Here is a 19279-nt window from a genome sequence, read left to right as displayed (position 1 = left end):
TTCCTGGAGAGAAGCTCTGTGTCCCTGCTGCTCAAGGCTGTGGGTCCTTTAGGGTTGGCACCTCCCGGGTGCCCTAGACCAGCCCAGGATGACTCAGCACAAATGCAGAGCTCAAGAGCATGAGGCCCCTTTGTTAGTTCAGGGAGGGGGGCTGCCCCAGAGGCCTCCCTGGGGGCAGGGGCTCACTCCCAATCGCATGTTGCACACAGCACAGGAACCAGGAGGTGTACCAGCCTGCGGCCATCAAGCACACGTGCCGTGAGCACAGGCGTGCACACGCAGGCACGCAGCATCAGTGTGTCAGGGCCCTCACGTGTTCATTCAACACGTCCTGGGCACTAGCTACACAGCAGTAAAGGGGGCAGAAAGGGTCTTCCCTGAGGGGGCCCATGTGGTCCAAGAATACCGACCCCAGCAGGAAAGGGATTTAGTGGCTTCATAAAAACAAGTGAAGGGCCCAGCTTCAGATCCGGTTCCATCCAGGTGCTCACTTGTCTTTGGGTTCCGTCTGACCTGCTTTCTGGTATGTGCGGCTGTATTCCCAGGATCTGGAGGCTACTGGCAGGCCCCCGGCCTGGGTCTCCACCTGGTGTACACCACCGCGGCTGAGAGGTCTCAGCAGGTTAGGTATTCGATCATGAGGCACTTCGGGACAGGCCGCCGATTTCAAGCCGCATGAAACAAGAGTGGGTATCTCCCACGTGGAAGGCACACAACTGGCACCCCTACCCCCAGGAGCACCGACCCGGCTCTGTACTAGGTCAGGAAGGCGGAACAAGACACGGATAGACTGGAGCAGGGGGCACAGTTTGGAAGTGCTAGCATGAGGGTGGGGGGGGCTAGAGGGAGCGGAGGCCTGGAGGCCTGGCTCCCAGGCGGGGCTGCTGCAGACACTGCTGCCTCCTGCCCACTGGCAGTGGGGTGTGAAACGGGGAGAGGCGTGAGGCTGCCTTCTGCTGCAGGTCCGACAGGCGGGGTGCTCTCCCCCGTGGAGGACAGGCGCGTGAATGGATCCAGAGGCCGTCCTCTGGGGCCAGTGGAGAAACTGGGCGTGGATGCTGGGTGCGTGGGGGGTGGGGGGCGCTGGCCGGCCTGGAGGGGTCAGGAGACCGGCAAACCGAGGAGTTCCGTCCCTCTGCTCTTCCCGTTTTCCTCCCAATGCAGTGGGAACCAGGAGAGGCAAAGACCGAGGGGTGGCCAGCAACCGCGAAGACTTTTCCTTCCAAGCTGCCAAGAACAGCCAGCCCAGGACCACACCCTGCTTGATTGTTAGGGGCGTGACACATCCTCTAAGTCACGGGGCCCCCGTGACAGGGCCAGATAGCACTTTAGGAGGTTCCTCTGACCTCCCTAAAGGTTTCTTCCCTTCAGGGGGACCTGCAGCCAGTCAGAAGACCGGCGTGGGGCTGAGGAGGGGCTGGTCTGGACGTGTGGAGAGCAGACAGTAGGCACGGCATGCGGGATCTTGGTATGCCCCGCCCAACCCCCACCCCGTGAATCACAATAGGGAGTGGAAAGGGGCCAGGGGTGCGGTCGGGTCGGCGGCCCAGGGCTCACGCGGGCTCGTCTCTGCCAGCCCCACCGCGCCCTCCTCACGCGGGCAGCGCCTGCCGCTCCTGTCTGCCCTTGCTCCATGCCAGCCCTGCTCCAGGCTCCGGCCAGGACGACCCTGAAAACACAGCAGAGTGAGGGACAAAAACTGCGGGTCCTGTCGGAGGACAGAATCCCCACTCGCGCTTGGGATTCCGGGGGAAAGAGGGCGACGGGAGAAGGCCGGGCGGGGCTCCCTTAGTCGACAGACCTCTTGGCCCCCTTGGAGGAGGGAGGACCCCGCGCCTGCTCCACCCCGCCCAGCGGGGGCCGCCGGTCGCCATGGGAACGCGGCCCGCCCCACGCGGCCTCGGCGCAGACAAAGGCCGCCCCTCCCTGCGGCGCGCGGCCGGTTCCCACGGCCCGCCGCTCCCCTCCCTCCTTGCTTTAGCTGAAGCTCCATTAACTCCGCACAAAACCTCAGTCACTTCGCCCGGCCGGAAAGGTGTCCCCATCGCGGGGCCCCGAGGAAGCGGGGGTAGGGCCAGAGGCTGGGGGCGGGGACACCAGCGTCTTCACCGCATCCCGCGCTCCCGGCGCCCAGAGAGGAACTGGGGCCCGCGCGCTGGGAGTGGGACCGGCGCCCTTCTTACGCTTGGGCTCCCTGCAGGACCCGGATTCGCCAGGCACAACTGTCCGTTTGCCTGGGACTGTGTTGACATGTTTTAATTTGGTTATCAATATTTGAATATCAGGAGGTTTCACATAAAAACCTCAGATTTTTGCTTGTTTCATAAAAGGGGAAGGTTGGGCACCCAGCCTGAGGTCGCACTCTCTTGGGAGGGGCAGCCGAGCGCCGGCTCCCCCCCCACCTCCCCCGCTTCTCCAGGGTGCGGGTCAGGGGGCTGACTCCCCAGAGGTGCTCCATCCCAACCCTGGTCACTTCAAACAGAAGCCTCCGCTCCCGCCCAGAGCTCCAGGCAGACGCTGAAATAGGCCCAGCCCCTTCAGTGGCAGCAGCCGGTGCGAACTGCACCTTCCAGGGGCAGAGAGGAAATGCCCTGCGCGGGGGGGAGGGGGGGGAAGTTCGCAGTTCGAGACCCCGCAGTACCTGGGAAAGTCAGAGTGGGCTTCCTGGAGGAGGTCACAGCTGAGGGGGCTACTTCAGCAGGAGGACGGGTACCAGGCCCCAAAGAGGGCCCAGGTGAGGAAAGATTCCTGAGTCCAGCCCTCCCATTCCCCCCGGCGCCGCCGCTGTCCCTGGTCCTGAGGGCGGGTCTCCGGGCCGGCCCAGCAGTTGCGCTTCCCCCAGGGTGCGGCTGAGCCCGGCCCAGGAGCCGCCGCTGCAGAAGGCCTCACCAGGTCGGGGAAGCTTTACTAGGAAGCGAACCACACGGCCAAGGCCGGATGGCCAAACGGGAAGGGAAGCGAGGCCGACCCAGAGTCCAAGGCGCCGCCATCGGCCCACGCGGAAGGGACCCTACCCAACCAAATGCCTAGCTTTTATTGGGGGTATGTAAATATTCATTTACATATTTATCTGAAAAATATGTATATGAATATAAATATATATATGTCCCATGGTTCGCCCTGGCTTCTCTGATTTAGAGGATTCTGCCTTCATTCCAGGAGGAGCTCGCTGGGGGAGGGGAGGGGTGCAAGGCCCGGATGAGGAGCCGGGAGAGGAGGGGTGCCCGCCCCGAGCAGGCTGGAGCGGGGAGACGCAGGACTCAGAGCAGGCGGGTGGAGGAGTGCGGGCGAAGGCAGGTGGGCAGGGGTGGCGCCCTGGGTGCCGGCACGGGAGGGTGCGGGGAGCCGAGCCCGGGAGGTGGCAGCGGCCCGGCCCGGGCGGTGCCGCGCCGAGGACGGACGCGGCGCGCTTGGGGGAGGCGCGCGGTCCCCGGGAGGAGGCCGCGGGCGGAGCCAGGAGCCGTTCCACGGCCGCCGCCCTCCCCTCCCCGGGAAGGCCGCTTTCCGCCCAGCCGCCGCCCAGGGCCGGCTGGAAGCCGCGCGTCCGTCTGCGGGAACCCCCTCCCTGGCCCCGCCCCGCCCCGCCTCCCGCAGCCGGCTGGGGCTCCGCGGGGCGCCGGGAGCGGGGCGGGGCGCGCGCCGAGCTGCGGCCGCTCCGGAGATGTCGGGCCCGCGCGCCGGCTTCTACCGGCTGGAGCTGAACAAGACGCTGTGGGAGGTGCCGCAGCGGCTGCAGGGGCTGCGCCCGGTGGGCTCGGGCGCCTACGGCTCAGTCTGGTAGGGGCGGGCTGGGGCGGGGGGGGGGTCTCCGCGCGCGCCCCTCCCCCCGGTGCGGGGTTCCGACGCGGGGAGGGGCTCGCCCTGCCTCCATCCCCGGGCCTTACGCGGATCCGAGGAATGAACGTGGGGCGGGGGCGCGAGGGAAGCTTCCCCGGCGCCTCTCCCTGGCCGGGGAAGGGGCCTCCCTCTGCCCCTCCAGCCCGGGAGTCCTCCTCCGGGTCTGAATCTGCGGCGTCACAGCTGGCGAAAGGGCCGGTCTCCGTGGCCCTGGATGTGTGAGCAGGCATCTGGGGTTCCCCGGTCAAGGGTCAGGCAACCCTGGGCTCCGATAGATACCCCCGCCCCAGGGTGGGTAGTTTTGCTTGAAAAAGAAGAGCCCTGCTTGGGGGTGGGGCGCCAAGATCCCTGCCTAAGAATGACCTCCAGCTCCTCCGTGAGCCCTGTCCCCTCCCCCGTTGTCCAAGGGGTCTCAGACTCCGAATGGGGTTCAGGCCTGATCAGAGAAGGCTACCATCCCCCACGGTCTTTAGGGGGTCTACACCCCTCCCCATTTTTGCCCCAACCAAGAGAGACCCTGGGGCCTAGACAGGAGGGAGGGTGGGCCTGGGGAGGCCTCTGGACCTGGTGGGGCCCGTCAGGGCTTGCAGGAGCTTCAGTGTTGACAGTGAGGCCAGTTGTGGGTGTGGATGTTGAAGGGTGCCCCCCCAGTCCAGAACCGGTGAGGTGCCAGGTGTCTGTGGGGGCATCGGTATAGGCAGGCAGGCCCCCAGGGGAGAGTTGTTCCTCTAGGACGCGGCAGAAGGTTCCAAGTGGGACTCTTCAGATCACTCCCAGGGCCCAGCGCTGGAGCCTGGAGAAGGGGTTTGGGGTCTCCTGGGCCTCAGGCCTCATGCTGTCACTGGCCAGTCATCGGGAACCCCAGGCCACTCCAGCCGCCCCAGCCAGCGGGCCCTGGCTTCCCCCTAAGGCCTCAGTGGCAGGAGAGGGTGTGTGTGTGTGGCCCCTGGAGGGGGCTGACAGACCCTGCTGGAAGCGGGCCCCCAGGCAGGTGTCACTCCTGGGCTCCCTCCCTCCTCAGATGAGGCTGATGGCCTGGTGTCAATCCCCACAGTCCTCTGCTGACCCTGCAGACAGAAAAGGGTCTGCTCACCTCCCCTGTGAGGGGCAACTCCCCCTGACTCCCACCCCAGAGCGGCTTTCCTCCACCATCGCCCACGAGCATCCCGCCTGCTGCAGGAGGCTCCCTGCGTCGGCGTGGAGGGGTGGGGTGACTGCACAGGACAGCTCGCTGGAGGGAAGGTGGATCCTGAGACAGCGGTGGAGCGGGAGGGCAGCGGGCACACTGAGCAGCTGGGCAGGGAGGCTGCAGGTCTGGGCCTCCGGGGAGTGGGGCTGCAGGAGGGGAAGCGCTCTGGGGACGCCACCCTCTGCTGGACATCCCTACTGTCTAGCCTCTCACTGCCACAGACGGGGATGCAACACACGCCTTTGGTCAGGTTCTCCTCTACGTGTTGAACATTCCGGGGCTTTGGGCGTGGCTTTGGGACCCCTCAGCGGCCTCCCAGCCCCCGTGGCCCACAGGGAGCTGGAGGAACATCCACTCTGGCAACAAGATTCTGGCTGTTTCCCTGGGGTGGCATTTGCACCCTGAGTTGGAGGCAAGAGTCAGGAGAAATTCAGGTGGGCTCAGGAGGCCGGAAGTCAGGGGGTCAGCGGAAGGGGACCTGCCTCTGGAGGAAGGAGCAAGACCCCAGGAGGGGGCCTTCCCTGGTGGTCCAGTGGCTAAGATGCCCTCCTTCCAATGCGGGGAGGCCAGAGTTCAAGCCCTGGTCGGGGGACTAGACCCCACATGCCTCAACTAGGACCTAGCACAGCCAAACAAATATTTTAAAAAAAGAAGACCCCAGGAGGGAGGGGAGAGCCTGGGAGCGAGTGGGGTCTCATGCCTGTGCTGGTGGCCTTCTGGCCAGTGACCGAGGCAGGGCCTGACGCGCGGCCTTGCAGCTCAGCCTACGACACACGGCTGCGCCAGAGGGTGGCGGTGAAGAAGCTGTCGCGGCCCTTCCAGTCTCTGATCCACGCGCGGAGGACCTACCGGGAGCTGCGGCTGCTCAAACACCTGAAGCACGAGAACGTGAGCGGGCGGGCGGGCGAGCGGGGCGGGGGGCGCCGCGCGCGGGGCCGCGCAGCTCTGACTCCCCGCGCCCCCAGGTCATCGGGCTGCTGGACGTGTTCACGCCGGCCACCTCCCTCGAGGATTTCAGCGAAGTGTGAGCGGCGTCGGCGGGGCGGGGGGCGCGGGGGCGGCGGGGGCGCGGGGCGGGGGCCGGGCGGGGCGGCGCGCGGGCGCGGGGTTCATTCCCGGCCGCACCCAGGTACCTGGTGACCACGCTGATGGGCGCCGACCTGAACAACATCGTCAAGTGCCAGGCGCTGAGTGACGAGCACGTCCAGTTCCTCGTGTACCAGCTGCTGCGCGGGCTAAAGGTGGGCGCGGAGCGGGAGCGGGAGGCGGCGCGGGGGCCAGCGCCTGACGCCCCGCCGTCTCCCCCTCGCAGTACATCCACTCGGCCGGGATCATCCACCGGGTAGGTGCGGTGCGCGGAGGCGGCGGTGGTCCTGCGCCAGGGACTCTGCCGGCCTCTCACCGCGCCCGCCCGCCCCGCAGGACCTGAAGCCCAGCAACGTGGCCGTGAACGAGGACTGCGAGCTGCGGGTGAGCTCCCGGGGCAGGGGCTGGGAGGCGGCTGCGGGGAGGTGGAGACCCTCGGGGCTGAAGCCGGGGGTCGCCGTAGATCCTGGACTTCGGACTGGCGCGCCAGGCAGACGAGGAGATGACTGGCTACGTGGCCACGCGGTGGTACAGGGCCCCCGAGATCATGCTAAACTGGATGCACTACAGCCAGACAGGTGACGGCAGCCCCGCGGGGCGCGGCCTGCGGGGGTGGGCGGGCCCGGAGGCCAGGGGCCTTGGGGACAGGCCAGGTGCTCAGGACCAGATCTTCAGAGAGGCAGGGCACCGCAGCTCCTGGGCTGACCCTTGCCCTGCCCAGGGCGCCGTCAGGAAGGGGCCTGGATGTGACCGTGGGGCCGTGGGCCCAGCCCCCAGCTCTCTGGGGCGGGACTTGGGGTGGGCAGACTGATGGCGACACCTTCTGCTTCAGTGGACATCTGGTCCGTGGGCTGCATCATGGCTGAGCTGCTCCAGGGAAAGGCTCTCTTCCCCGGAAGTGACTGTATCCTTGGTTCAGGTTGGGGAGGAAGGTTGGGCCTCCCATTGCAGGGTGGGGGTCTAGGGACGTGGGCTCCGGCGCTTTCTGGCCAGTCTTGCCTCCTCTGCCCCACACCATGCCACTGTGGGCTCACTGTCCCCAGCGGCAGGAGAGCAGGGTCTGCGCAGTGACCCAAGGTCTGGGGTCTGGGATCCCAGGAGAGTCCATACCTGGCCATTGGACCTTTCCTGAGCCAGGCAGACATCGACCAGCTGAAGCGTATCATGGAGGTGGTGGGCACACCCAGCCCTGAGGTTCTAGCAAAGATATCCTCAGAACATGTGAGTTGTTGGTCACCTGCCCCTCTGCTGACCTGGTGGAAGGGGAGCTGTGGGACTAGATGGGGCCCCATGGGGGGAGCGTGGGTCACAGTGGAACAGACCCTATGGCGGGCACGGCCCCCTTCAGGGAGACCTGGGGAGACACTCCTGGCATGAGGGACAGGGCGGGTGAAGCCTGGGCACCTGCAGCGTCCTGGCTACGGACCGTGGAATGGCACCACACCTGGGCCTGCTGGCCTGTGGGGCCAGGCGAGGTGCTGGAGCCCCCAGATCCTAGAGGGGAGGTCTTTGTTCCATGCATGCCCTTGGCCAGGCATGTTGGAGAGAAAGGCTGGGGGCCTCTCCCATCAAGCCCCTGCCTGGCTTAGGGCTGGGGGCGGTGAGGCCGTGCACAGCCCCTCAGACCCTTCCGTGGGCACCTAGGCCCGGACCTACATCCAGTCCCTGCCCCCCATGCCCCAGAAGGACCTCAGGAGCATCTTCCGCGGAGCCAACCCCCTGGGTGAGGACCGGCTGGGGGCCTGGGTGGGGCTCCACGCTCGGCCCTGGGGGTGGAGCTGACCTGGCACCCCCGCCTCTGCAGCTGTGGACCTCCTGGGCAGGATGCTGGTGCTGGACAGTGACCAGAGAGTCAGCGCGGCCGAGGCCCTGGCACATGCTTACTTCAGCCAGTACCACGACCCGGAGGATGAGCCAGAGGCGGAGCCCTATGACGAGAGCGTGGAGGCCAAGGAGCGCACGGTGGAGGAGTGGAAGGGTGGGGCCGCGTCCCTGAGGCTGGCCCTGACCATTCTCAGCAGGGGCTCCTGTTCCTCCGAGAGGGTCTGGGTGGGGGGACATCTACCCCCCCAACACTGGGGCGGGCGGGGGCAGCTAGAGCTAGGCCTGGCTGAGTCTACCAGAAATCTGGGGGCCGCACAGGGCGGGCCCAGGAAGAGGGGGTGCTCCCAGAAGGCGGGGGGCCTGGGCCGCTGGGGGCCTGAGCGCGCACTTCCCCCCTCCCCACACAGAGCTCACCTACCAGGAAGTCGTCAGCTTCAAGCCCCCGGAGCCCCCGCAGCCACTGGGCAGCCTGGACGTTGAGCAGTGATGGAATGCTGCCGCCAGCCTCCCCACTGGGGCTCGAGTGGGGGCCTGAGCCCACCTGCCGCCAGCCCCGGCCTGCCAGGCCCCTGTGGGGGGCGCCTGCCTCGACGCCACCACAGCCAGTGGCACCCAGCCCTGGCCTGGGACCCCCGTCCTCATGCTGCGCCTTCTGGGGAACCTGCGCGTGTGTGGACGCCCGCACGGGCGTGAGCCGCGGGTGTGGGAGCCCAGGCAGAGCATCCTGCATGCCCTTGTCCTCCTGCCCCCTCCTGAGGTCCCTTTAGGGCCTCCCTGGGGAGACCTGGGTGCCAGAAGAGCACTCCCTGGGCAGTGTGTCCCAGACCTGGACCCCAGAGGGCTGGCTCTGTGGGGGCGGGGGCACATACGCTGGGGCTGGAGCTTCCCTGAGACAAAGGAGGGCCTAAATGATGGCTGGAGCTGTTCGGTCTGGAAGTGCTGAGGCTCACAGGGTCTTCCGTGGGGGCGCGGGAGTGGGGCGGCTGCCTGGGCCACGTGTCTGCCCATGCTGTAGGCGGCGCGTGTCCTGGGATCCACGTCAGAGCAACTGAGGCGTGTGTGTCTGAGGGCTCCTGAGAGCCGCGGTGTGACCAGCCGCAGGCCCAAGTGGGGGTGACTGTCCCGTTGCCTCCTCTGCCTTCAGTCCTCGAGGTGGGTGGGGCGCAAGGCTTTGCTAAGAGCCTGCTGGGCAGCGTGCAAGGGGCTCAGGTGGCCACGGGCATTTCTGTGAGCAAATCTCCTCTCCCCGTGGACGTGGGAGCTGCGGAAGGTTCCCGAGGCACAGGGGTCCAGGCCCGCTGAGGGGCTGGCAGGCTTGGGAGCTCCGGCCTCCAGGAGGTGGCTGTGAGTGTGGACGTGGGTCCTGGCCCTGAGTGGATGGAAACCTCTGCCCGCCCTCTGGTTCTGTTGCCAGGACCTGGGGTGCCCTAGTCTGTGGGTCCGCCCTGTCCTCTGTCCTTCCAGAGCGGAGGGGACCCAGTGACCTCTGGGACAGGCCCCTGCTCCAGATGTGTTGGGGGTGTGGGCCCGCCGTCAAGGGGCTTCCCTGCCAGGTGGTGACCTCTCACCCTGCAGGACCAGGGAGGTCTGAGTGTCAAGTGCCTGCACGGGAGTTTTGCAATAAAGGGGGTCCTGCCCCCCACTTGGCTCGTGTCTCAGGCTCCAGTTCCTGCTGCCCCTCCTGCCTGTAGAGCAGGGCCGTGTCCCGCCGGTCCCTGAGGGCCAGCGGGCTCTGAGGTGGACAGAACAGGATGTCCACTCACAATCAATCCGCTGCCCTCAGAGGTTCACTGCGCAGCGTCAGGTCCAGACCCAGACCTGCCCCTCACTCTGGTCAGGGAGCATGCAGGGTAGGGGAACAAAAGGCCTGCCTTCCCCAGGGCCAGGGAGAAACTTTCCTTTCTTTCCAGGTCAAGGAGGGCTGCCCACTGAGTGATCAGCCCCTGCTGCTCCCTGCAGCTCAGGCTGGGAAGGCCCAGGCCCCACTGGGGACCAGGCAGAGTGTCCCTAGTCTGGGGACATCCCGTGCCTTTGCCCCGGGCCTTGGGAGGGCTGTGGGGATCATCTGGGAGCTGGGCCTGCAGAGAGGCCTGGTCAGCTCGGCTGCTTGGCCTCAAGTCTTGGAGGACCCCCAGAGACTAGACTGCGCTGAGTCCTGGGGGCGGGGCAGGAGCAGCAGAACCCTTCTGGAGCCCTGTACCTCAATGCCTGGAGTCAGGGGGTCAGCTGGGGGCTTCCTGGAGGAGGCAGGTGGGGTACCACAGGACATGAGGGGCACGGGCAAACGTGATTGTGGCTCCAGGGATCCCAGGCTACGGCCGTGGACCAGCCTGCAGCTCCTGAGCGCCGGCTCGCTGCGGTGGAGCAGGTATAAAGCTGCTCGGGCCAGCGAGCTGCAGGGTTGCTGATCAATGGCGTAGGGCACAGAAGGTGGCTGGGGCCCCCGGGCATCTTGTAACCCCGCTGTGTCTCAGGCCTGGGTCACTGGGCTGGGGGAGCGGATGGAGGAGGCTCTGACGCATGAAACGATAATGCCCCCTTCTAAAGTTAAGTGGGTGCCCCTTCGCCTTGGGGGTCGGACGTACCTTCCTGAGGCGAGTGAGCCGCTCTGGCTGTGTTTTAAAGAGTAAACCTGGGGCCTGGGCTGGATGGGGCGGGACCTGCACGGCACCTTGCACATCTCTGGGCAGTCTCCCCAGCCAGGTGGGGGGCCTGCAGGACCACCCTCTGCTCCAGCGTGGTAGGTGCCCTGAGTTTGGGAGAGGGAATCAGCTTCTTCACAGGGAAAGGGGGATAGAGGCAAGATGGGTGGAACGGAGCTGGCGGTGGGAGGGTCAGCCCAGGGTGAAGGGGCATCCTGGGGTGGGCAGTTGGTGCTCCAGTGCTCAGGTCAGGTCAGGTGCCTCAGGGTGGGAGTTCTCTGGTGCAGGGAGGAAGTTGGCGGGACTGCTGGACGGTGATTTGGGGATGGGGGTAGAAGCTGACAAGCTCAGGCGGCCAGGACGGGCCAGCGCCCCGGGGCGCGGCGGGAAGGAGGAAACACGAGACCCACGGGCTTCCCGCAGAGACACCGCGCGCTCGGCCCGGGGAGTCCAGCCCGAGGGCGGAGCGCGGAGGCAGGCCGGTCCGGGCGCCGCGTCGGCTCCGGGCCCGGGGCCGCCCTGAGCGGCGGCGCTCCCCTCCCCCGCCTCCGGCCTCGCGGGCGGCGCCGCCTCAGGTTTCCGGAGGGGCCGCAGGGCGGCGGCGCGGGGCCGGGGGGAGGGCGGGGGCGTCACGTGCGCCCGGGCCCCGGGCCGGTTGGTCATGCCGCAGGGGAGGGGCCGCGGGCGGCCCAGGCGGGGGCCGGGGTCGGAGCTCCGGACGGGACAGCCAGGAGCCGGGTTCCCCGGCGGCGGCGGCGGCGGCGGCCCCGGGTGCGCGCCGGGTCCCCCCGTGGATTCCGGGCCCCCGGCCCTCGAGGCACGGGGTCCGCGGCGGGGGCGGTGCCCGGCCAGCCATGAGCTCCCCGTCGCCCGCCCGCAAGGGCTTTTATCGCCAGGAGGTGACCAAGACGGCCTGGGAGGTGCGCGTCGTGTACCAGGATCTGCAGCCCGTGGGCTCCGGCGCCTACGGCGCCGTGTGGTGAGTGCAGGCCGGGCGGGGCGGCCGGGCGTGGGGTGTCCCGGCCCCTCGCTGAGCTGTGCGCCCCGCAGCTCGGCGGTGGACAGCCGCACGGGCGCCAAGGTGGCCATCAAGAAGCTGTACCGGCCCTTCCAGTCCGAGCTGTTCGCCAAGCGCGCCTACCGCGAGCTGCGCCTGCTGAAGCACATGCGCCACGAGAACGTGAGTCCCGCCCGGGCCGCCGCTCCGCTCCCCGCCGCCGGCTCCAGGCCCCCGCCGGCTCCAGGCCCCCGCCGGCTCCAGGCCCCCGCCCGGGAGACCCCTGGGCCGCTCTTGGGGTGGCGGGGCGGGGGCCGTGGGTCGGGCCGTGTCCCTGAGCGTGCGGGGTCGAGAGGACAGCTTCCTGGTTTCTCGACCGCTCCGCCTGGGCCAGTCCCGCGGCCGCCTCTGGCTCTTCGGCCCAGGGCCTGCTTGCGGATGGCCCAGGCCGCGGCGCTCCAGCCCTGCTCGCTGGCAACCTTGACTTGAGCCCCGGGGACCTCAGCGGGTAGGAGGGGTTTTCCTGGAAGGTCCCCCTCCCCGCGCTGGCCGGCTGCCCCCTCCCTGCTTCTCCAGCTCCTCTCCTTACCCAAGTCTGCCTCCTGAGCCCCTGGGGCTGCGGCAGCTGGGAATGTGGAGGAAGGCAGAATTAGAGTTGTCAGCTCCCTCAGAGCGCCTGGGTCTCTGACGGTGAAGGGGTTCAGTGAGCTGTGTGTGGAGGGCACCGGGCACCCACAGGCACACAGACCCTTCCTGTGACGCCCACGCCCACAGTGTGAGGAAGGGCCGGCCACCACCGGGGAGGGGTCTCCTCTGTTTCCAGACCTGCCCACAGGAGACCCCACGAGGCTGCCACAAGCCTCTGCCTGCACAGTGCGGGCCGCAGAGGGCCCTTCCGTTCTCGTCCATGCAGTTCCTCCTGTGACCCTGAAAGCTGCCCGCTTCCCCGCCCGCAAGCCTCTCCTGCCCAGTCTGAGGGTGACCTGGGTGCCCAGACCCTGGCCAGTCATGGCGGGCTGGCACCTCCTGGTCCGCACGTCCACCAGGAAACTCCCCTCAGCTCCAGGGCCCACCCACTCAGGGCCTCGGGTGGGTCCTGCTCTCATTCCCGGGTGGAATCCCCTTTGTGGAGGATACCCGCCGAGCGCCAGCGTTGCTACCTGCAGGCCACACCTGCTCACACGTGGGACTTGTCCACGTGAGGACCGACCCCTCTGCAGTGCCTTCCTGTGGTCCCCTCCCTCCCAGCCATGCTCCCCGCCTTGCCCCGGCCTGTCCACTCTCTCCCTGGGCTCCTGCCCTGTGGCCTCCCAGCCCTGTCCTTTCTCCGGCCTCCCCACTGCTGCTGCTCTCTGCCTTCCCCCAGACCTCCTGACTGCCCCCCTGCTGCCCCCCTTAGCTGGGAGGCTCTGCCTTTCATGACCCCGTGTTCCTGGGAAGAAATGGTCTCCGAGAGGCTGAGGCGTGCCCCAGTCCTGCCCGTCCTGTGCCCACCTCCCCCCCTTTACCCCAGCCCCTCACCTCCAGCACTGGCCTCCCTGTGCAAGGCAGAGGCCTGGAAGTTTCCATCAATCTGACATACCTCCCCCGAACCTCCGGGATCCTTGCTGAAACCACGTCCTGACACTTCTCCTGCCTCTGGCCCCTCTCTGAGTGTCCCCGCCTCTTCACCCAGGTCTGGCCCTGGAGGCTGCGGCAGTCATGGAGGTGTCCCTCCGCCTCGTGTCCACTGTGTCCCTGCACCGCAGCCAGGGCCGCACCCAGCGGCATGCCCGCCTAGCGCCCTGCGGTGGCTCCTGGGATCCGGGCAGCCCTCACTTGGTGTCTTGGGCCCTCTCGGTTTCCTCGGCTTCTCCTTGGCGGCTCCCTGGCCTGGTTCTTGGCCACCTGGCCTCTCTCCCGTGTTCCTCAAGTGCTCTGAGCCCTCTGTCTCCTGCCTCGGCCACCACTCGTGTGGCCTCTGCCAGGCCTGCCCCCTGCCAGCACGCCCACCTGTCCCTCCAGCCGCTTGGATGTGCAGGCTTCACGGGGTCCCTGGAGGCCTGGGTGCCAGCTGTCACACTTCCCATGTGCTCTGTCGCCCCCCGAGGGGAGGCCTGCGGGGCTGTGAGTTTGCTCCTAGTGCTGCCTGCCTGGACCCGTCTGGCAGAGGCATGGTCCCTGCTAAGGGCTGGCTGCCCCCATGCTGGTCCTGGGTCTTCAGCAGGGACAGGAAGAGCGGGGAGGACAGGCCAAGGGCTGAGCTCCTTCGATGGCTGGGGGCTGCCCTGGACTTGAGGCTGCCCCTCCCCCAGAGGGTGCCCGCGGTCTCCATCCAGAAATAGCCTTTGTCTGTGGGCATGTTTACCAGAGCAAGGTAGAGCTGCCAGTGGGCAGAGCTGGGCGCATGGGCAGCTGCAGGGGTGCCTGAGCCCCCGCCCACCCGGCGCTTGGCCTCCTCCCCAGGTGATTGGGCTGCTGGACGTGTTCACGCCCGATGAGACACTGGATGACTTCACGGACTTGTGAGTGCCAGCCCGGGGCTGGCCGGGTAGGGAGCTGGTGTTGGGTGACTCCTGGGTGTCAACTTCAGGTTTGGGGTTGGCGGGGGCCCCTTGAGGCGGGCCTCGCCCTGCAGCCTGGCCAGGGGTCTGCCACATGCCCCTGGTGCCGCGGGGTGGACCTGGGCCTCCTCCAGTGCCAGAGGTGTGAGTCTTGGCCCCAGGGGCTGTCAGCGGTCCCGTGCTCCGGGACGTGGGCCCTGAGGCTGTGCCTGTAACTGGAGCTGCTGACCTTTGCCGGCGGGAGGGGAGGGGCGCAGGGGGCCCACTGCTGACTGTTCTGCCGTGCATGCCGCGTGACTGCCCAGGTGGCTACCCCTGGACTCACGCTCCCCTCGGCTAGGAGCCCGGGGCCCAGCCGAGCAAGAGCGGAAGAGATGGGCTCCTCACTGCCCAGCCTTGCGGAGGTCAAGGACGCATACAGACTGGCCTGGCTTCCTGGTGGGGTGCTTGGGGTGTCTCCCCATCTCCCCATCCTGTCCAGCTTGCCCCCTGTCCAGAGGCACCACTCTGCTTTTTTTCGCCCCCCTCCCCTGCCTCAAACCTCGGTCTCCCTGGTTACCCTTCGGAAACGCCAAAGCACAGTCCTCACCTGCCTGGTGTCACGGGGCCCGCGGGGTGGGGCCCGGGGCAGCGCCGTGGGAGGCGGGGACTGCGTGCCGCAGGGTGACGGGGCCCCGTGCAGCCCTGAGCGTCTCTGCCCCATCGTGCGCCGCAGCTACCTGGTGATGCCGTTCATGGGCACCGACCTGGGAAAGCTCATGAAGCACGAGAAGCTGAGCGAAGACCGGGTGCAGTTCCTCGTCTACCAGACGCTTAAGGGGCTGAAGGTGGGACACGGGGCTGCTGGGCTGGGAGGGGCCCTGCGCTGGCTGGAGTGTGGGCTCCTAAGCCGAAGGCCGCTGACCGCTCTCTGTCCCCACAGTACATCCACGCTGCTGGCGTCATCCATAGGGTGAGTCCTGGCCCGGGGGGAGGTGCCTCTCCTGGCTGTGGGTGCAAGGGGCTCTCATGTAGCTGCCCGTCCCACCGAGGGAATACCCTGTCTGCACACAGCCTGGGGCGGGTACCCCACCCTTCCTGGAAGGGCTGTGGGGAGGCCAGCCATGCCCCCACGTTCAGGCGCTGCTCGGGCCCTGGCTCTGCTGGGTGGCGCTGCGCTGACACCGCCCTTTGTCCCCAGGACTTGAAGCCCAGCAACCTGGCTGTGAACGAGGACTGTGAGCTGAAGGTGTGTGGGGCCGGGCACTCGGGGCCCCCCTGCACCTGCCCATCCGCCTGCTGGGCCCCTGCTCTCAGGCCCGGAGGTGGGCTGGCCCAGGCCCATGTGGACGGACCAGACCCCAGCCTTCTGGGTCTTGGCGGGGTTCCTAGGGCGGCACCCGGTGGGGTGGCCCGGGCACGTGCCTATACCCGCTTGAGGAGAAGGGGGGTGGAGAGGGTTTGCACAGAGGTACTGGCTGGGCCGGGGCAGCCGCAGGGGCGGAGCGCGGGGGAGGAGACCCCCCGGGGGCCTGTTACTGAGGGTTGGGGGCAGGCGCAGCCCATTGGGCTGGGGGCCCTGGCTGTGACGGGGGGCCCTGCGGGCAGGGTTAGGGGCACGTGGCTGAGACCTCAGCCCCAGAGGGTTGGCCCAGGGCCCCACTGTGCCCGGGCCCCTTGGGGTCTTTTGGACCACAGTCGGCCCACCCGCTCCCCAGGGACCGCTTTGCCCCCCACCCCCTCTGACTCTGGCTGTAGATTCTGGACTTCGGCCTGGCCCGGCAGGCAGACAGCGAGATGACCGGCTACGTGGTGACCCGGTGGTACCGCGCGCCCGAGGTCATCTTGAACTGGATGCGCTACACGCAGACGGGTGAGGAGCTGCCCACCCGCTCCCTGCTCCCCAGGGGGCCGTGGCGGCTGCTCCGTGGGGAGGCTTGGAGCTGGGTGGGGGGCTGGGCAGGGGGGTGGCAGGCCAGATGGGTCCGGTGCCCACGACCCCTCCACCGCCCTCCCCTGTCTGTGTGTGCCCCCTCCCCAGCCCGCGGAGCCCTCATGCAGGGGCTTCTGTCTCAGTGGACATCTGGTCCGTGGGCTGCATCATGGCTGAGATGATCACAGGGAAGACGCTCTTCAAAGGCAACGACCGTATCCTACACCGAGGGGCGGACTGGGGCTTACCCTGCACCTGGGGCTGGGTTTGAGGGGCTTACCCTGCACCTGGGGGGACATCTGCCAGGAGCAGGTGGGTGGGCGAGCCCCGTCTCTAGCCCACTCTGTGTTCCTGACCTTGGCCAAGACCTGGACCAGCTGAAGGAGATCATGAAGGTGACAGGGACGCCTCCCGCGGAGTTTGTGCAGAGGCTGCAAAGTGATGAGGTCAGCCGGGGGCCGGGCGGGGGCTGGGGACGGGCCCGGGACTGGCCCCTCATGCTCTCCTCCCGCGCAGGCCAAGAACTACATGAAGGGCCTCCCTGAGCTGGAGAAGAAGGATTTTGCCTCCGTCCTGACCAACGCGAGCCCCCTGGGTAGGTGGCGCTGGGGTGGGCATGGGTCCCGGGCCTGGGACGCTGCCCTCGGCCAGCCTGACCTGCCCTCCCCGTAGCCGTGAGCCTCCTGGAGAAAATGCTGGTGCTGGACGCAGAGCAGCGGGTGACGGCGGCCGAGGCACTGGCCCATCCCTACTTCGAGTCACTGCACGACACGGAGGACGAGCCCCAGGCCCAGAAGTACGATGAGTCCTTTGACGACGTGGACCGCACGCTGGATGAGTGGAAGCGTGAGTGGGGGCCCCGGGTCAGCTGTGCGGGTGGCCAGGCTCAGGGTCCCGGCCCCCCCCCCCCTGCCCAGGATGCAGGTTCAGCGAGGAGCGCAGCAGGAGGTCAGAAGGCAGATCCAGGCACTGGGTCTCTCCCGGCGCCTGGAGTGGCCAGCATGCCCATCCACGTCTAGGCCAGGGCCCGGGCTGACCTGGAGCCCCTCAGAACCCCTCCCCAGGCCTCTGTTCGTACGTCTTGGGTCTCCTGGCCTTTTTGCTCCTTTGAGGATCCCTCCTACCGTGCAGCCACACAGCACCCTTGTCCTGCTGGGAGGGTCAGGTCCGTGCCAGGCAGCCCGTCTGCCCTCCACCTTCTTCAGCACCCCGGCCCGTCCCCTCCAGCCCAGTGAGCACCCCCACCTGTGCTCTGCGCTCCAGGCTTTGCGCCGGCTGTCCTCTCAGACTGAGGGCCCTGCTGGTCTCTTGAGGGCTGCCTGCCCCTGCTCAGCCCGAGGCTGGGCTCAGGGATGCCTGCCTGGTCCCCAGCTTCCCCTCTGCCGGGTCCCTGACGCCCCACGCTGGATGGGGCCTCAACCAGCATGTGGTGTCTCCGTGGCTTTGGGCCCCCCAGAGAGAGAGGGACACAGCAGTAGGGCCACTGGAGCTGTGGGCCTGGTGGCTGCTGTCCGAGACCCTGTCCCGGACAAGCCTCAGGCCAGCGCTGTGGTCCTGGACGTGGAGGAGCGGGCAGAGCCGGGCGGCTGTGCTGCTCACACCAAGCTCCTTAGGGTCCCTGGGTCCTCAGTGCCACCAGTGGGGGCTCCACCCTTGTCTGTGCTGTTTTGTGCTTATAAATTTTCTGTTGCTAAAAAAAGACCAGAAAACCAAAACCCATGGGCCACAGGATCCTGTCTGTGGTTATTGCCCCAAACTGTAGTAAAAGCTTTTGCTTTTACTACAGACCATGTTTGCAGTTAAGTCCCTGGTCAGGAATTCAAGCTCATCACTTCCTGTCTCCCTGGGAAAGGCCATTCTTCCAGCAAGGGCTTTTCCACACGGACCTCCCCCATGTGGCCTGGCCCCTCCCTCATGAGGGTCAGATGGACAGCCTGGGAGGCACCCCACAGTGCCGCTCACTGGGCAAACCACACAGACCACGCGTTGTTGAGCCTCTGAACCGGGCTCTGGGAGCCCCAGTGGTCCCCCAGACGGTCGCTGTCCTGGCCCGGCGAGTGTGGGCACACTGGGGGAGGCGGACAGCGCCCCCTCCCTTGGGATTGCCTGCTCTGGGCATGGTGCAGGGAACATGGGGACTGGTGAGGAAGCCCGAGATGCAGGTGGTCAGTGGGAATTTGACTCTTGTTTGAGGCTTCATAGATGTTCTGGATTCAGAAGCTGGAGTGCCCTAGTGGGACTCTGCGTAGCTCCACTCGAGTGAACACATTGGTTTTTGTTCCGGCAACATCCTCTGTTCACTGAGGCAGGCTGTGGGGCCAAAGCCACTCTAGGGGCCGTGGGTATGGGCTGGCTACAGGAGTCCCATCAGGGTGGACAGTTCCTGTGGACGGACACGAGTGGACTCGCACGTGTGGGACCAAGGAGCTGCCTTGGTGCCTAAGCCCTGGCAGTCAGTCAGATCTCTGACTGTAATTTAGGGGGGCAGTGAGCCCCTAGGTCAGTGTCCTGTGCTCTGGGCCCAGTTTTCCCCATCCCCACCCCGAGTGGAATCTCAGGAGCTATCGCTGGCCCGGGCAGGCGCTTGGTCTTGGTCGCTGGCGCCTGCCCTTGGTGTGCCTGTGGACCTGTCTGATGGGTGGTGGGCTCCTTCTCCCATGATTCTGTCCTGGCCTCAGGTGTCACATATAAAGAGGTGCTCAGCTTCAAGCCTCCCCGGCAGCTGGGGGCCAAGGCCTCCAAGGAGACAGCCTTGTGAAGACTCCTGGGCCCTGGCTGGGGCTCCACCTGGACGGGAGATCCCATCTGCCACTGTGACCTTGGCTGAGGCTGGATTCCCCATGCTCCACGGAACCTCTCTTGGAAGCCTGTTCCTCTGCTCACAGACCCCATCTCAGCCTAACCTCGGAGGAGCATCTGGACTTTCTGGATAGGATGCCCACCTGACCTGGGGCTGGCCTCTGACCCTGCCAGCAGCAGTCCCCGCCCCCAGGATGCACCAGAAGCTTCAGAGCCAGTGGGGTGGGACGGGGCTTGGGATCAAGTCCTGGCCTCTGACCCTGCCTTCTCTGAACTGTGCTGAGAAGGAAGAACAGGATGCCGACTCAGGGATGCGTCTCCTGGGGGCGTCCGTGTGGACGCTTCCTCGCCCCCAGCCCGGAATGTACGTTGGCCACATGGTGGCCCCTCGGGTGGACGAAATAAACCCTTTTGTAGGTCTCGCTCTGCTTCACCTCCTCATTCCTGGGC

The 19279-nt window shown here is 67.1% G+C and overlaps 2 protein-coding genes across 7 annotated transcripts; both read left to right on the top strand.

Moving 5' to 3' along the window:
• The first annotated feature begins 1358 nt into the window (after window positions 1-1358).
• On the top strand, window positions 1359-9589 carry MAPK11 (mitogen-activated protein kinase 11). Of its 4 annotated transcripts, none has more exons than XM_042247947.2 (12): window positions 1359-1468; window positions 5751-5914; window positions 5992-6050; window positions 6156-6267; window positions 6339-6368; window positions 6449-6496; window positions 6576-6690; window positions 6945-7016; window positions 7254-7333; window positions 7757-7835; window positions 7917-8090; window positions 8344-9589. In XM_042247947.2, exons 1-12 carry the CDS (start codon window positions 1456-1458, stop codon window positions 8421-8423), a joined length of 1026 nt encoding a protein of 341 aa, XP_042103881.1. In that variant the 5' UTR covers window positions 1359-1455; the 3' UTR covers window positions 8424-9589. The 4 variants fall into 4 exon arrangements, with proteins under 4 accessions (XP_042103881.1, XP_027824058.1, XP_027824057.1 ...); XM_027968257.3 differs by lacking the exon at window positions 1359-1468 and adding an exon at window positions 2891-3042 and having other exon boundaries at window positions 5785-5914; XM_027968256.3 differs by lacking the exon at window positions 1359-1468 and adding an exon at window positions 3635-3777 and having other exon boundaries at window positions 5785-5914.
• A 1709-nt stretch (window positions 9590-11298) lies between these two features.
• On the top strand, window positions 11299-19251 carry MAPK12 (mitogen-activated protein kinase 12). Of its 3 annotated transcripts, none has more exons than XM_027968254.3 (12): window positions 11299-11557; window positions 11629-11758; window positions 14021-14079; window positions 14834-14945; window positions 15041-15070; window positions 15299-15346; window positions 15856-15970; window positions 16174-16245; window positions 16397-16476; window positions 16547-16625; window positions 16703-16876; window positions 18709-19251. In XM_027968254.3, the coding sequence occupies exons 1-12, from the start codon at window positions 11433-11435 to the stop codon at window positions 18786-18788; spliced, it is 1104 nt and encodes a 367-aa protein (XP_027824055.1). In that variant the 5' UTR covers window positions 11299-11432; the 3' UTR covers window positions 18789-19251. The 3 variants fall into 3 exon arrangements, with proteins under 3 accessions (XP_027824055.1, XP_027824053.1, XP_027824056.1); XM_027968252.3 differs by having other exon boundaries at window positions 15816-15970; window positions 16139-16245; XM_027968255.3 differs by lacking the exons at window positions 11299-11557; window positions 11629-11758 and adding an exon at window positions 13770-13931 and having other exon boundaries at window positions 15816-15970; window positions 16139-16245.
• The last annotated feature ends 28 nt before the right edge of the window (window positions 19252-19279 follow it).

Source organism: Ovis aries, chromosome 3 (assembly GCF_016772045.2).
Source record: "Ovis aries strain OAR_USU_Benz2616 breed Rambouillet chromosome 3, ARS-UI_Ramb_v3.0, whole genome shotgun sequence".
Classification (NCBI taxonomy): Eukaryota; Metazoa; Chordata; class Mammalia; order Artiodactyla; family Bovidae; genus Ovis; species Ovis aries.
The sequence above is the reverse complement of the archived record's forward strand: the minus strand, read 5'-3'. Positions and strand labels throughout refer to the sequence as shown.